Source organism: Bos taurus, chromosome 1 (genome assembly GCF_002263795.3).
Source record: "Bos taurus isolate L1 Dominette 01449 registration number 42190680 breed Hereford chromosome 1, ARS-UCD2.0, whole genome shotgun sequence".
In the NCBI taxonomy this organism is placed as follows: domain Eukaryota; kingdom Metazoa; phylum Chordata; class Mammalia; order Artiodactyla; family Bovidae; genus Bos; species Bos taurus.
Window position 1 is genome coordinate 50,281,747 of NC_037328.1, and position 17,544 is coordinate 50,299,290.

At 37.3% G+C, this 17,544-nt stretch overlaps 1 protein-coding gene across 12 annotated transcripts in view; it reads right to left on the reverse strand.

Moving 5' to 3' along the window:
* CBLB (Cbl proto-oncogene B) overlaps window positions 1–17,544 on the reverse strand; it is a 225,864-nt gene that overhangs the window by 26,267 nt on the left and 182,053 nt on the right. For 8 of the 12 annotated variants that reach the window (XM_024989738.2, XM_059884843.1, XM_005201316.5 and 5 more), the window contains 3 exons: window positions 4,452–4,598; window positions 281–378; window positions 36–167 (listed from right to left, as the gene is read on the reverse strand). In XM_024989738.2, the coding sequence (XP_024845506.1) occupies window positions 36–167; window positions 281–378; window positions 4,452–4,598 (377 nt within the window). The remainder of the gene's footprint in view (window positions 1–35; window positions 168–280; window positions 379–4,451; window positions 4,599–17,544) is intronic. The other 4 variants (XM_024989731.2, XM_024989740.2, XM_010801104.4 and 1 more) reach the window with 3 other exon arrangements.

Sequence of the window (17,544 nt, forward strand, 5' to 3'; positions counted from 1 at the left end):
AGTGGTTTGCTTGAAATTGTTTTAAAGGTTTCAACCTAATGGAGGGATGAGAAGATCATAATCAGAGGGCGTCCTGTTGAGTGAAGAACCATGCTTTGGATTGTCCCGAGTTGGAGGCCTGGCAGGTGGCAATGGCACTGGATCAGAGGCTGAATCAAAAACATCTCCTAGAGGATAACACAAAATCTTAATGTATCTTCAGTACAACAATGGCATGGAATTTTGCCTTTAAATTCTGACCATTAAGATGTAGAATACAAAGAGAATGTTTTATACATACCCTTTAAATATATGCCTAACTCAGGGATGTTTGATTTCTTCATCTCTGAGGATGTGCCATGTGTTCCATTCAATATACAGTGACCGTTATCACAAGATCTAGAGCAGAAATCAAAGGACAAAAATCGTAAGGGTCATTGCTTTCCATTTAAAAGTCATTTGGGGGTGGAGATGATGGGAACCAGCAACCTTGCTCATATGATAAAGTTGGAAAATAAGTATAATTCATTGACTTTTCTGGAAAAAGTGCAGGTAATGTTATCTACATACTATTACTCAAATACCTTTACAAAGCAGAAGTAAATATTCCATAGAAGACAATCTTTTTTTAAAAAAAAACTGCAACCAATAATTAGAAGGGCCACAAAACTGTTCATACCCTAAACACTTGTGGAATTAATATATAATTTTGGAAGATTTCCATATTATCAAGTTTTTGAAGAAAAAAAATGTAATATGCAGGCAAAAATATGTAAAAGTCCCAGTGACTTCATTATTGATTAGTGATACTTAACAGTGTATTTATATTTCTGTAATTTAAGCTTTCCTTATAAAAACCAGGAACCTATCAAGAAAGGAAAGAAACTGAAAGTCGTTCAGTTGTGTCCGACTTTTTGTGACCCCATGGACTTTACAGTCCATGAAATTCTCCAGGCCAGAATACTGGAGTGGGTAGCCTTTCCCTTCTCCAGGGGACCTTCCCAACCCAGGGATTGAACCAAGGTCTCCCGCATTGCAGGCAGATTCTTTACCAGCTGAGCCACCAGGGAAGCTCAAGAATACTGGAGTGGGTAGCCTATCCCTTCTCTGGCGGATCTTCCCGACCCAGGAATCGAACTGGGGTCTCCTGCCTTGCAGGCGGATTCTTTACCAACTGAGCTATCAGGGAATTATCAAGGAAGGAGAATTATTAAATATTCAGCAAGTCCATGAAAATTCAGATAGGCATTTTCAAAGAACTAGAGCCTGGGGCATAATTTCACCATTGCCATGAACAAAACTCTGGTATTTCTGTCAAGTAGAAAAATGACTTTAGCCAAGGCCTTGGGTACACAACAAATATTTTAATCTGGGTGTCTCTAAAAGGACAATACTTACTAAACAGGTATTTTTGTTGTTGGCTTTAATGCTTTGGAATCAAACTGAACACAATGGATAAGTCCAAGGCACAGGAAGAGAAGCACTGGGCTTATTTTGTCTTCAGAATATAACTGTGCAGCAGACTATCTGCTCACTCTGCTCACAAAGAGCTACAGAAAGCAGAGTTTATATTTTACTTTTCCTCAATTTACTCTGAATTCTTGGGGCAAAGTAAAAGTACATATATAATGGAGGAGATATTGGACATTTGGAATAGTTATTGCAAAGTGCTTCATCTGAAATTCACTTCCTTTCTCTCTGGTGGCCACATCTCTTTAAGGGGACAGAGATGGTTCATTTAAAAATAGTTACCATGTATTTTCATAATATGATGGATTTTTACTGAAACTGAATTATTCATCTACAGTTTAACATTTTCTATATATTGACAATTTACTTCTCCTGATATTCCAAAGAGAGGAAAAATGCAGAAAGAAAGGTGTCTAAGTTTAGAGTGCTTTGTAGAGGACCTAAGAAGATACTTCATCCATCAGCTCTCAAGAACAATCAAATAAAAAATTCACTTCAATTAAATTTAGGGATTATCAACATTTATTATTCCTCTATAACTGTAGAAAGATGGTAATGGTGGTCATAAATCAAATTTATTTTCAGGATTTCAGAGGCCTGTCACCAAAAGTCTCATCCAATATGATGTGACAATTAAAATTTAAAGTCTTAAAACTACACCCTTTACTTACCCAGTGATGAAAAAAAGTGAGATCCCAAGGAGACCAAAAACAAAATCTCATCTTACTTCAGTTTTTAAAATTACTACAAATTTTTAAGAGCCAAGGGAACTGAAAATTTTAACAGTAGATATTTGATGTTAAGGAATAACTTTTTTCTCTAATAAGAGCAGTGGACATATGGCTCTTCTAACATAATAAATTCGGAGACGGCAATGACACCCCACTCCAGTACTCTTGCCTGGAAAATCCCACGGACAGAGGAGCCTGGTGGGCTGCAGTCCATGGGGTCGCTGAGGGTCGGACACGACTGAGCGACTTCACTTTGACTTTTCACTTTCATGCATTGGAGAAGGAAATAACAGCCCACTCCAGTGTTCTTGCCTGGAGAATCCCAGGGATGGGGGAGCCTGGTGGGCTGCCGTCTATGGGGTGGCACAGAGTCGGACACGACTGAAGCGACTTAGCAGCAGCAACATAATAAATTATTATCTCTCAGTTATTTCTCTGTCTTCTCAATGATATTATTTTACCAATAAATGCCCTTAAGGCCAGCAATCTGCAAAAGAACACTTTGGTTTTCACTGTGAAATGTGAAAGTGAAAGTGTTAGTTGCTCAGTCATGTCCTATTCTTTGTGACCCCATGGACTATTGTCCACCAGGCTCCTCTGTCCATGGGATTCTCCAGGCAAGAATACTAGCATGGGTAGCCATCCCCTTTCTCCAGGGGATCTTCCCAACCCAGGATCTTCTGGGCTCTGATGGTAAAGAATCTGCCTGCAATGTGGGAGACCTGGGTTTGATCCCTGAGTCAGGAAGAATCCCTGGAGGAGGGAACGACAACCCATTCCAGTATTCTTGCCTGGAGAATCCCATGGACGGAGGAGCCTGGCGGGCAACAGTCCATGGGGTAACAAAAGACATGACTGAGCAAATAACACTTTGAAATATGAAGTGCTGGACGGCTAAGTGTTAATAACCCTGGTTAATAATTGTGCAGAGTGCTGAACTGTGATAATTCTAACCATGTAATTCATTAAGGCAGATCTATGCTTTAAATGGAAATTTGCTTCTCTTTTTCCAAGTATTATAGTACAATACTTGAAGAAAGGCATCAAAACATTTTTTTTAGATATTTCTTCTGGAAAAAAGGAACACTCCACTCATAAAACACTCTGTTGACTGACTTGACCTCAAAAAGAAATGGCACATAAGTAAAGATGACATAGATGACTGAAGTGTTCAACAGCTCTCCTATTCTTCAGTCAATAAGGAGATACTGCAAGGCAAGAAGGCTGGGATATGAGCAGTAGCTGAGCCCTCTTCTGTATACACCAGGCAGAGCTCCAGGGATGTAATTATACAAAGAAAACTGGAGCTCAGGAAAGAAGTCTGAAACTGAGATTTGACTTCTTGAGTACTAAATATATTTGGAGAAGGAAATGGCTACCCACTCCAGTATTATTCCCTGGAATATCCCACGGACAGAGGAGCCTGGCAGGCTACAGTCCATGGCGTCACAAATAGTCAGATATGACTGAGCATTCACTGAATGTTAATATGTCAGATGTAAAAAAAAAAAAGTGAAATATTATTAGATTATGATTTACTAATTCAATTATATAAATGCAGAATCATAAAGACAATCTAATATTTCGACACACACCACCCATTTTTAATAACAAAGACCGAGGCTGTCTCCATAGGAGGAAGAATAAACAGCTGACAAGAAGAAAAGAAAGCCAAACACTATTCCTCACATGCTTGTTTAATCCAAGGGAAAGTAAAATAGTACCTGATAAAAATAGTTAAGTGAAATAATTTGTTTCAATTCTTCGAGATCTGAAGCAGGTAGCACACCAAGAAGGAAAATAAATATGTTATACTAGTCCTTATATTATAAAGAAAAATTCTAAGGAAGGTTGGTATAATAACTTAGTTTCTAAGCAACAGCATTTCTTCATGAGATATGTGCTTAGAAGTGATAAAAAGCATTGAAAATAGCTTACTTTTGAAAATCCATGAAAATCACCACTATATGTACCCTACAGCAAAGTTTTACTAGAGTACAATTTGTTTTTTTGTGGAGGGGGGGCAACAAATTATTCCATCAGACTTTTAGTCAACTAATTTAGTCAGAGGGCTTCCTAGTTAAATAGAAATCTGCATCGTTTTGTTTTCTCTGAAAGTCATGGAGAAAAACAGTATTATAGGTGGAAGAGGTTTTGAGCAAGAAAGGAAAGGTTTTTCAGTAGACAGATGTGATTCAGTTTAAAAACAAATACCATAAATGATAATGCTTATCCAGATGTGAGGTGACAAAAAATGGCCCATAGTCTTACCTAGGAGGAGGTTTTACATTATGGCAATGAGATGGTTGTGAACTCAAGGAAACAGGATGGGATGAAGGAACCTTGTATTCATCGTCATCTTCCTCTACCGGGTCTCTTGTTTTCTCTGAAAGGGAATTCGCTAGTGGACCAGTACACCTACCAGAGGGGGAAAAAAAATCCAGTCTAGTTTTAGCATAATAATTTAGGACAGGCAACTCTGATGTGACCTATTTAAATCAAAGAATCTATGTTGTCACTTGGGTTCATTTTTTAATTACAGGGTAACATCCCTAAGGGCTATTCTTATACTAAATACAAATGAAAAGGATTTTTAATCTTTTGTTAAGACCCTATTGATGAAATAAAAGCATTTTCATACTTATAACTTCAAAATGGCACAATAAGAGAAACCAGTAACCTATCAAATAAAATGAAAAGGTCCTGGAGTTGTAAGTGAAGGCATAAAACTATTTACATCAAAGTTAGTAAAATATTAACATTTTGTTTCAACTTAAATTTATAAATTAAGATGATATATATGCATAGATGGTTGTTTTATACATTAAGTATTTATAGGTCAACTTTCAGTCTCCTGTATTATGTACAGTTGAAAAAAACCCAGTTTCACTAATGAAACAGTTCTTTCTCCTGTGAAGTTACAATTCAGATTGTTAATTTTTGCCCCAACAACAACTAAGATCTAAAAATGACTGGGACAATTAGAAGTAGATAATAAAAGAACTTAAGTCTTTAAGTGGAGTCCATTGTTTTCATGGTGCAAATTTCCTGGCTATATAAAAAAGAATGAAAATATGTAAAACAATTACCTAAAAAGAAATTTTTTCAAGCATTTTACTCATTCATGTGAGTAAATAAACAAAGTCAATTAACAAGCCCAGAAAAAAGTATTTTTTTTTAACAGTTATTATTAATGGAGTTTACTCTAAACCCTTGCTGTCACCAATGAAAACACCAAAGTAGAAGCACAGAAACCTACTGTGACAAACTTTAGGACAACCAACCAGTTTGCAAGACACTGGAGGTACATATGGATCCAAAACATTTTGTGAATCATGAACCTCAAGATAAACTTGTTAATGTCTTTTTTTTTTTTTTTTTAAATCTTTGTGACTGCAATTTTGCAACACCTTCTGTAGAGGGAGCAAGAGGCCTTTGGTATTTGAGCCATTAAGACAAACAATTTTTTCATTTTTATTTCTCCTTACTAGTTTGAATGAAAACAAGTTTAAGACTTTTTCTCCCTGCCCATTAAAAGAAGACACTCTGAAAAACCTAAAGGTTCTCAAATTTCAACCATATATCAGAGTCTCTAGGAAGTTCAGAGATGAATTTTCAAGTCTATTTTTGCCCGTCTTTGAAGACTTTTTCAATACTGATTTTTGAATTCTTGTTTGTTTGAGCGACCTTGGGATTCAAAATGACAGTTCAGGGTGAAATCAAAGCACAGTGATGCAGTGACAGGAGTCCACTGTCACCAGCCAGAGCACAGCTAATAACCTAAGGGTTACACCTACCACGGTATAACCTAGAAAGATGTACATCCCAAATGAAGGCCATTGAGTACACGGACTGCGAAATGGTGATCTGATGGGAATTAGAGCAGGGATTTCAAACATTAACTTTTCACAAATTCTTATAAACATGGATATAAATTTAGCTAACACAATGGCCAGAAAGGGTTCTGTTAGCAAAAGAAATGAAAAAAGTCCACATACTTTCTATGTCCTAACATACTTTCATGAACAATGAATTTTTTTCCCCTAGGAAATTGAGGCATATATCGTATAAAATAAAAAGATTTGTTAACCAAATATTCAAAACTCATTAATGTCAGGAATGTTCTGCTTGTTCCAGCTTAATTCTAAAGATTTAAGAGTTTTCAAAGAAGCAGTGTACTATCACATAAGAATGTACAATTTCTGAAATCAAATCTGGTTGTTTGATTTTCTCTTCAATGATAAAGAATTTAATCAAAGTAGTTCCCCCCCAACCCCCTGCACTGTTTAGCTGCAAATCAATAGATGGAGTATCCTGAAGAAAATGAAAAGCAAAGGGCATCTAATATTTTACTGCTAAAACCTACTGTGGAGTGAAGTGTTTCAGACACTCAGTTGGGTCTGACTCTTTGTGACCCCATGGACTGTAGTCCATGGAATTCTCTAGGCCAGAATACTGGAGTGGATAGCCTTTCCCTTCTCCAGGGGATCTTCCCAACTCACGGATCGAACCGAGGTCTCCCGCATTGCGGGCAGATTCTTTACCAACTGAGCTATCCAACTAGTTGTAGAGAGTTAGCTTAAATATATTTTAAGGAAAGTCTTCGAGTGGCATTTGCTTCATATCTAAATCTAAAAAAAAGGCCTGGATATCCTTATATCCCACTCATCACCATCTTAATAAAGTTCTAAATAGATTTTATTTCTCTTCTTTATTGTATTTTTAATGCAGACTTTTTATATCAGTGTAATATTCTAATTAAAAATAAGCCAATATATAAGAATACTATTCCAGCAGAGACATTACTTTGTCAACAAAGGTCCATCTAGTCAAGGCTATGGTTTTTCCAGTGCTCATGTATGGATGTAAGAGTTGGGTGAACTCCAGGAGTTGGTGATGGACAGGGAGGCCTGGCGTGCTGCGATTCACGGGGTTGCAGAGTCGGACATGACTGAGCGACTGAAATGACTGACCACTATGATGAAGGTCACTGAAAATGAAGATGGGTAGGCATGTGTAGGGGCTTCCCTGGCGGCTCAGACGGTAAAAGAATCTCACTGCAATGCAGGAGACCGATGCTCTACCCCTGGGTCGGGAAGGTCCCTTGGAGAAGGGAATGGCTACCCACTCCAGTATTCTTGCCTGGAGAATTCCATTGACAGATAAGCCTGGCAGGCTACAGTCCATAGGATCGCAAAGAGTTGGACACGACTATGTGACTAACACTTTCAGGCACGTGTGGGGGCTATACAGAAAATATCTGTAGCTTCTCCTGAATATTGCTGTGAATCAAAATGGCTCTACAAAATAAAGTGTTAATAAAGAATCTAAAAAAGAACAGATGTATGTATATATAACTGAATTAGTCTGTTCACCTGAAAATAACACATCACTACAAATCAATTATACTCTAATAAAATTAAAATTTCTTTGGAAGGAATAATGCTAAAGCTGAAACTCCAGTACTTTGGCCACCTCATGTGAAGAGTTGACTCATTGGAAAAGACTCTGATGCTGGGAGGGATTGGGGGCAGGAGGAGAAGGGGACGACAGAGGATGAGATGGCTGGATGACATCACGGACTCAATGGACGTGAGTCTGAGTGAACTCCGGGAGTTGGTGATGGACAGGGAGGCCTGGCGTGCTGTGATTCATGGGGTTGCAAAGAGTCGGACACGACTGAGCGACTGAACTGAACTGAAAATTAAAATATTAATAAAATGAGAAAGGTACAAATAGATAATTTTCATATAAAATCTGCCTGTAAATTTGTCTATAAAATTTTATTGTATATAAAATACCACAAAAGAAATCTTAATTTATGAAAATTATTACACTATTTGTAATTATTTGGGGAATTTTGTGTTTTTTTTGCCTTCAAAAACTCATTCAAAATATAGGTTCAATTTTACTTGCAATCAGATAACTGGTAAAATTAAGTTTAAGAACTTTTGATAACTATCATGTATGTTTACTTCTGGTAGTAGAGAAAGTAATTTACGTGACATGGGGGAAGGTTCACTCATTGATTTAGCTCATGGGACATTTTTAGGATACCAAAGGAATAAAATAGAGCAATTTTATTTGGCTGGTTCCAAGTTAAAGCTGCCAAGTAAACCATCTTTCCATTTACAGCCAGTACTTCATTCCCTTTATATTATCATCATACATTCACAGAGTGCTCTGCACTGTGGCTGTCATTTCTGAGTTAATACACTGGTAATGCACAAAGACACACAGTACTGAAGATACATACCCATCCTTCCCACAGCCTGCACCTCTTGTTAAATTCAGCATGTGCTATTTAAACCTTTAGTGAGAAATACATCCACTTTCTGCATGTGCACACTTGAAACAGAACAACAATGTATTTTCTAATGCTTTTCTTAGTGATTTTTGCATTCTGAACTGAAGGCTCACAGATACACTCCTCTACAGCCTTCGACATTCCTGATTTCAGAGGTATATAATCAGAGGGGTGACCGTCTGCAGAGCCCTTTGGCTTCACCTATATAACTTATACCTCAAACATCACCCTTACCAAGTACTTTTTCCCTTCATTTGAGCAGTTCCTGATACCTTGATTAGTTCATTAGCTTTTCCAGAACCAAAGCAAAGTAGGAACATTCATCTTTACTGTTTATAGATGAACCTCCTATGACATTGCCCCACAAAACAGTAACTTTCTTTGAACTTTAATCTTTTCTATTACATGTATTTAGTAAATGTTCATTCACTGACACTGTGTTTTCTATATAGTCATCTATGTCTTCCTTCTTTTTCTGTCTTAATTGCAAAATGCTTAAGGGTAGACCCTGAGTCAACCAAGATCTGGCGTGGTGTGCCCCACAGAACACTCACGGCTTTCAGACAAAAAGAATGAGAGGCTACTAGAGAGATACATGACCAAACTGTTATGGGAAAGAAAGCTATTTTTAGCATCCCTTTATAATGTAGAAAATGTTTGAAATATATTATTTTGCTTATTTTCCACATGTAACAAGCTTTAATAATCTCTGAAGGCAAGGTTTTAAAAAATATCTTTTATTAAAGTTGAATATTCAGAGCCTGGCATATATCTTAGTCCATAGGTCTTATACTAATTATCCTGGTCCTAAATGAGAAAACACCCAACTCAGAGAAATCACAGCCCAGCAAAGTGATAACACATAATCCAGCTGTATTTGAAATGAGGATTACATATGTGCCACTTGTAAGCCAAATATTTCCCCAGCATCTCAGAGTGTGCTCTATAAACATACATACTAATTTTGAGGATTCTTTTTATGACATCAAGAAGAATCAGGGTGGTATATTATTAGGCCAAATGTAAGCCTTAAGTATAAACACTTTCACTAACTTGCTTTTAAGTTGGAGAAACAAATCTTAAGTTAATTTTTAAGTTAACTTATCTAGGCTCAATATGCATTCCTAACACTTCAAAAGGACTGTTTTAGAAATCAAGAAGATAAATGTTTAGAAAACTTTTTTTTTTTTTTGAGAATCTAGTCTTCTATTAACAATGCTGAACATTAAAAACTTCAAAATGATATTAAAAGTGTCACTACTTATAACTGCCAATAACTAGAAATGGCTGGATGGCATCACTGACTCGACGCACACGAGTTTGGGTGAATTCCAGGAGTTGGTGATGGACAGGGAGGCCTGGCGTGCTGCGATTCATGGGGTGGCAAAGAGTCGAACACGACTGAGCGACTGAACTGAACTGAGACAACTCGAATGTCCCTCAGTAGAGGGATGGATAAACCACAGTGTGTTTTACAATGGAATACCTACTCTGGACAATAAAAAAAGAAACAAGCTATTGGTACGCTTGACAGCTTAGATGAATGTCAAATTCCCTGTGCTAAGTTAAGTAGAAAGAAGCCAAACTCAAAAGAGACTATAACTAACTGTATGATTCTATTTATATGACCTTCTGGAAAAAGCAAAACTATATGGACACAAATCAGATCGATAATTTCCATGGGTTTGGGTAATGGAAGAAATTGACACAGGGCCTGGGGGATTTTTTTGGAGTGAGGAACTGTTCTGAACTGTGGTAGTGAATACATGACTCAGAATTTGCCAAAACTCACAAAACTGTACACTAATAAAGCAGGGTGAATTTCACTGTATGAAAATTATGCTTTAACAACTGGAAAATTTTCATTTAAAGTCCGTAAATTCACTTTAACTCATTTAAAATATTGCAGGTAGGCATCTTTCACAAATATGCTTAATATCCTTAGTGGCTTTCAAATTACTTATCTAATTCTATTTGCGCCTACAGAGAAATGTTGACAGAAACAAGAAATGTTTGAATGTGGTGGAATACGTCAAGATGCCTGTGCTTAATGTGAAAACAAAAATCTCATTCTAACCACATGCCTTCTCTATGAACAGATCAATATATTCATGGGGAAATGGAGAATATATGATAAACTATGCCACTGTGGGACAAAAAAAGACAGTATGAGGAATATAGTTTAGATTGTATATTTAAATAGAATGTAGTGGCTCACATTTTTGTCTAAGACTTCTAATTATTTGTGAGCATAAATCAATTGTATAGTAAATTACAAGTAAATTTGTCAGACTACTGGGATTAATGTTAATATCAGTTTTCATCTGAGCTTTCACTCAGAGAAAACGAAAGATTAGTGAAATTAGTGGCATCCCCACACCCAGATTATAGCCATCCTCCAAATGTCATTTTAACCTCAAAGGAGAGAGAGAGATTACAATACTGTATGAATTTAGATATTATAAAACTAAAAAGGAGAAAGATAATATCCATAGTGTTTTTTACCTTTTCCACATATTCTCTTTCTGTTGAGACTAGTTTAAAATGATATACTTGCAGCCCTCAATTCTTTTCATCACTGTGTCAACAAGTAGGTTTTAGGGATCCACCACAAAACATTAGAAAACATGTGTTAGGATGGTCAAGCTGCTTTGCAGGAGATTTGAACAAAATTTATAAATCAATAGGAATATGCAGAAAAAATAAAGTCTGAGTTTCAAATACTGAGTTATAGCAGTAGGTCAAAACCAAATGCACACACATTTCTACATAATACATCAATGAGAGAATGCCACAGCAATCATTGTGAACAAACTGAAAAGAAGGACCCAGTGATACCATTCCTTACACATTAGGTCGATTGTAGCTTACAAAGAACTGCCATCTTCAATAACAGTGCACCTTTCCATCTACCCAAGGTAAAGCAAACAAAAATGAAACAATACTAATGTATCACCTTGACAAATACTGAAAATATTTTTACTTGAATAAAAGCAGGTTCAAAAATTAACAAGAGCATCACTGTTCACTCACTAGGGTTAAGAAAAAGAGCAGCTGCTAATTACATCTTGATCTTCCATCTAAAGTTTTCTACCATCTTTTCTTATCTGTAAATCAATGAAATTGATTCCTTATCGTTAAATATAAACAGGATTAAGGTAAAAGTGACATGCATACTGTCTACACAGATCCTCAAGTGAACAATAACAGAACATGTTTTTCTGCTCTTTTGCCGTTAACTATAAACAATGAAGCCTGGTACGCACTGTATATAAGATGAAAAATTTCCATCAAGCTTCTTTCCCTTAAGCTTTTAAAAATTACCATGTGATGTTTGCTTTAATAGCTCCTGTGGCTTAGTAATTTCTTCTCTGTTTTTAACTCCCCAATCAAAACCAAGCAAAACAAAACAAAAATATCCCTTCTCCCATGAATTTGCTTATATATAATATAAAGTTTAAAGCCTCGATAGTATGTCCAACTTTCCCCTCAGCATCACTATTTGGACGTGTGTGTGTAATCAGCACCTGAAACTCAACAAATCCTTAAGTCTTAAATTTACCACCTTTGCCCCCTACCCACACCTGCTCCTTCTCCAGTCTCCCTCCATCTGATAAATGGCACCAACCCATTCACTCAGTTTCTTTAATGAAAAAACCTATGTAAGAATCATCCCTGATTTATCATACCTCACAGACATCCAATTTATTAACAGGTACTCTTGGATGGTGGGCCATGTAACTCCATCACCATCATTCTGGTCAAAGCCCTGGCCATCTCTTACTGGTTCAGCGCATCAGATGACTTCCGACTGACTACACTCTCACTGGTCTCTCTGCCCCCATTTCTGCTGTCCTAAAGACGGTTCACATAGCACCGAGTGAAACTCTTTAAACACACAAACCAGCATCAGGTCACAACATTGATCAAAACCCTTCATGGCTCCTAAAACTTATCAAACCAGAGTTCTCCCATGGCCTTAAAGGCAATATATGATTTAGCTCCTGTCTACTGTACTCAACTTCAGCCCTCCTGTCCCTCTTGCTCTTCTCCAGATATGCCAAAGGGATTCACCTGCTTCACTGTTTTGTACTTGAGTTCTACCCCTTTATGCTCTTCACCCTGACAGCTTCAATGCTTGCTACCTTCTTTCAGGTTTCTGTTCAGTTATTACCTTTCCTGATGACCTCAACCAAAATATAAACCTTCCTTATCACTATTTATCTCTTTCCCTGGTTTATTTTTCCTTCCAGCACTTACCACAACCTGACAATATACTATGGTTATTTGTTTACTTGCCGTTCTCCCTAACTAGACCACAAATTCCAATGAGGGTGTGACTTTACCTAATTGACTCTGAATCTCCAGTCAGTACATGCAACTGAATGAAAACAGAATAGTAAGGCAAAACTATTCACTGAGCTTTTTGAACTGTGGTGTTGCAGAAGATTCTTGAGGGTCCCTTGGACTGCAAGGAGATCCAACCAGTCCATCCTAAAGGAGATCAGTCCTGGGTGTTCATTGGAAGGATGGATGTTTGAGCTGAAACTCCAATACTTTTGGCCACTTGGTGCGGACAGCTGACTCATTTGAAAAGACCCTGATGCTGGGAAAGATTGAGGGCGGGAGGAGAAGGGGACGACAGAGGATGAGATGGTTGGATGGCATCACCGACTCAATGGACATGGGTTTGCGTGGACTCTGGGAGTTGGTGATGGACAGGCCTGGCGTGCTGCGGTTCATGGGATTGCAAAGAGTCGGACACGACTGAGCGACTGAACTGAACTGAAAACATTAGCACCTTATCTGTTTAGAAAAAAATCTATAACAATGATCAACACCACCACCTCCCACAACAAAAAACCTTTCTTACAAAACTATGAAGTAATATTGATTCAATTTAATATTGTGTATTTAAAAGCTTAGTAAGTCAAAAGTACAAAATGTCTATTCATAAAGGACAAGAAACAAAAAGAATATTCTTTTAAAAAATGATATTCCTCAGCATTTCAGAACATTATCTTACCTGAAGTAATTATTCCATTAATACCCATAATAATAGCTTTGCTTATTGGCCAACATCTTGTGTAAAGTAAAATAAATATTTTTAATTGTTTCAGGTTTCTATTTAATTTGAAAAATCAAATTATCTCAAGATAAAACCTGACACTACAATGAAAAGAATCTACATAAATTTTTCCTTCTTCCCCTAAATTACAATTACCCACATTCAGTTCAGTTCAATTCAGTCGCTCAGTCGTGTCCGACTCTTTGCGACTCCATGAATCGCAGCACGCCAGGCCTCCCTGTCCATCACCAACTCCCAGAGTGGTGATGGACCAGAGTTCACCCAAACTCATGTGCATCAAGTCGGTGAAGTCATTCAGCCTCTGTCATCCCCTTCTCCTCCTGCCCCCAATCCCTCCCAGCATCAGGGTCTTTCCCAAATGAGTCAACTCTTCACATGAGGTGGCCAAAGTATTGGAGTTTCGGCCTCAGCCTCAGTCCTTCCATTGAACACTCAGGACTGATCTCCTTTAGAATGGACTGGTTAGATCTCCTCGGGACTCGCAAGAGTCTTCTCCAGCACCACAGTTCAAAAGCATCAATTCTTCGGCGCTCAGCTTTCTTCACAGTCCAACTCTCACATCCATACATGACTACTGAAAAAACCATAGCCTTGACTAGACAGACCTTTGTTGGCAAAGTAATGTCTCTGCTTTTGAATATGCTATCTAGGTTGGTCATAACTTTCCTTCCACATTACAAGCATTTATTTAAGAATTTATAGCTAAGTGTCAATCATCTTAAATAGAAACATTTAAGGAAAAAATAAAGAAATCTATACACACTAGTTGGGGTTCCCTTGTAGCTCAGCTGCTATAGAATCTGCCTGCAATGCAGGAGACCCTGGTTCAATTCCTGGGTTGGGAAGATTCCCTGGAAAGGGATAGGCTACTCACTCCAGTACTCTTGGGCTTCCCTGGTGGCTCAGACAGTAAAGAATCCACCTGCAAGGGAGAAGACCTGGGTTCGACCCCTGGGTTGGGAAGATCCCCTGGAGGAGGACATGGCACTCCAGTATTCTTGCCTGGGAGAGAGGAACCTGGTGGGCCACAGTCCACGGAGTTGTGAAGAGTTGGGCACAGCTGAGCGACTAAGCACACCACACACTAGTAGTTTCAGCTTGCTTTCACGAGAATATATTTTAAAAATTAATTATATATTCTTCTAGGTCACCAGATAAATTACACCATAAAAGTCACAGAATCATACTGTTTTACAAGAAAGTAAACACTATCACAGAGTAACCTCTTCCATCAATATAATGGGAATCAGAGTAACATCAAATGATTTGACAATTACATTTCAGTAAATACTAATAACACAGTATAGATTTAAAAAGTAGACATTAGGTGTGACATTACTGAATTCACCATTGGGGCTTTCAACATGTGGGAGGCCCGGCCAAAGTCTGTGTTGGGTAGGTTCTTTACCATCTGAGTCACCAGGGAAGCCCCTATGTTGGGTAGCAGTCTGTTATTTTGCTATGGCATAATTTTGAGCCATGCACTAAGACACTAACTTGGAAACAGGGACTTGAATATCCAACATCCCTATATCACTGATGACATTTTGCTAAGACCTCTATTCTACAACCCTCCAGAGCTGAGAATCTATACTCATTGTACTCTGGTTATACACTCTAATGAAGCTGAAATAACCAAAAAGAAAGCAAGCAAATAAAAAAACCCAGAGTAGTAATCCAATTTACACTGGCTTCAAAAATGGGATACAACCAACTAACTAAATATAAATGGACATTCAAGTTGCCAAGTATACATTTGTAATTAATACTTTAGATAACTTTCTCTTAGAAAACCACTGCATGAAACCTAAAAAGTTGAAGTTCTAAAGGATTTAATTTTGTTTGGCTGCTAAATTGTATCTGACTCTTTTGTAACCCCAGGGACTGTGTAGCCTGCCAGGCTTCTCTGTCCATGGGATTATCCAAGCAAGAATACTGAGTGGGTTGCCATTTCCTCCTCCAAGGGATCTTCCTGACCCAGGGATTGAATCTGCGCCTCCTGGACTACAGGCAGGTTTTTCACCAAGCCATTAGGGAAACCCAAAGGATTTGAGACACCATTTAAGATAAACAGATCCCTTCATTTATCAGATGGAGAAAGTCAGGCTCAGAGAAGTTCCCTTGTTGAAAGATAGACAAATACTTGATACTGGAGTCACCTCTGGGACTAAGTCTGATTTTATTAATATTTTAATATTCACCTCAGAATTCCATCCTGGTTTCATAATAAATACAGTGTAGCATAAATAATTAAGAAAAATGCTTATTAAAATACTGACAAAGGACAGCATGAAAGTATCTCTACAATATAATCTAAATCATATAAAAAAGTAAAAAAATAAAATAAAATATTAAGACGCTGGCCATTGATTGATATTTGGGGTATGTATATGCTTGTATTTATGTATCTGTTTAATTTTTTTCTTCCTTTATATATTTTCCATATTTTCTACAATGAATAATTGCTACCCATATGTCAGAGTAAATAATAAAATGGAGAGATAAACATGCTATTAAAAGCCAACACTTGTAATTTTAACTATGGTTAATTTGCAGCATGCAAAATAGGAAATTAATTTGCTATTAAGGATGCACTGTTAAAGTATTTTTCTGTTAAGTAAAGCAGCTACATTGTTTCTGAGGGAAAAAAATCAAGAGTAAATGGGACAAAAATATATCCACCTACAAATACAAAATGAAATGTTATAAAAATATCAATTAAATGTAGTTTACTATGAATTTGTTGTTCTTTATTTATAGGAAAAACAAACACTTCATATTAAATATAAATGAAGCAAATTGTAACCTCTGCCTTTTATCCCATTTGCCAATATGAATTTAATAAACAGAATGCAAAATTTTAATCTCTAATTGTAGCCAGATTTCATGTAATTCATTTTCTGACGTTCTCTGAATTAGAGGTAATTGAGCTTAGATGTTTTAATTATGTATACATATATCCAGAGTTCATTTGGGGCTATAATATCATATGTTATTACTAATGTAGAGCCCACTACACAGAATATGTATATTTGCTTCTAACTTCCATGTCTTCTACATATCTGGCAGCTCCAGGAAACCCAGCCACTGGAGGATGGTCCAATTAGCTTAGTTCCCCACTGTCCCCTAAATGATGTCAATTTCACACGCTTGGCTTTTCCTCATGGACACTCCTTCCCAACTGTGCCCATCCTCTATGACTCAGTAAATTTCCAACTTCTCTAAAAACATCCTTGACTTACAAAGTCTATACTGCACTCTTCTCCAAGCATGTACAAAAACTAACAAGTTAGATTCGTTCAATTTACTGCATGATGTTCTCTTGTGATTTTATGTATATTAACTTTATTTTAAAGCAGATTGTAAATTTCTTGGGAGCTGGTATGGACTTTCCAGTTGGTGCTAGTGGTAAAGAACCGCCTGCCAATACAGGAGATGCAGGTTCGATCCCAGGTTCAGGAAGATCCCCTGAAGGAGGAAACGGCAACTCACTCTAGTATTCTTGCCTTGAGAATCCCATGGACAGAGGAAACTGGAGGGCTACAGTCCATGGAGTTGCAAAGAGTCAGACACAACTAAAATGACTTAACATGCAGGCATGGTATCTAGCTAGCTTATTGTTCTTTTGCATTCAGTGACCAGCAGAAGAAGGACTGAAGATGCTCTAAGATGTTCAATTAGAAATGAGGGACTTGGCAGATGATAGAGTTAAGCAACAAAGCATTCTTAGTATACTCACTAAATAACAATTGTTGTAAGGTATTAAGGGAAAAGCAGAGATTACAAGAAAAAGTTTTTGCCCTTAAAACCTTATAATCTTTTAAATGTGGAAAGGCACTTTAATATCAGAAAACAGTAAAGTTCATAATTTAATGTGTAAAAAATACACTTGAGGAAGAAGAGGAATGAGATTCAGTCTTTTTATCATCACTATAACAGAAGTCTCAGTTTTCATAAAGAAGTGGAGC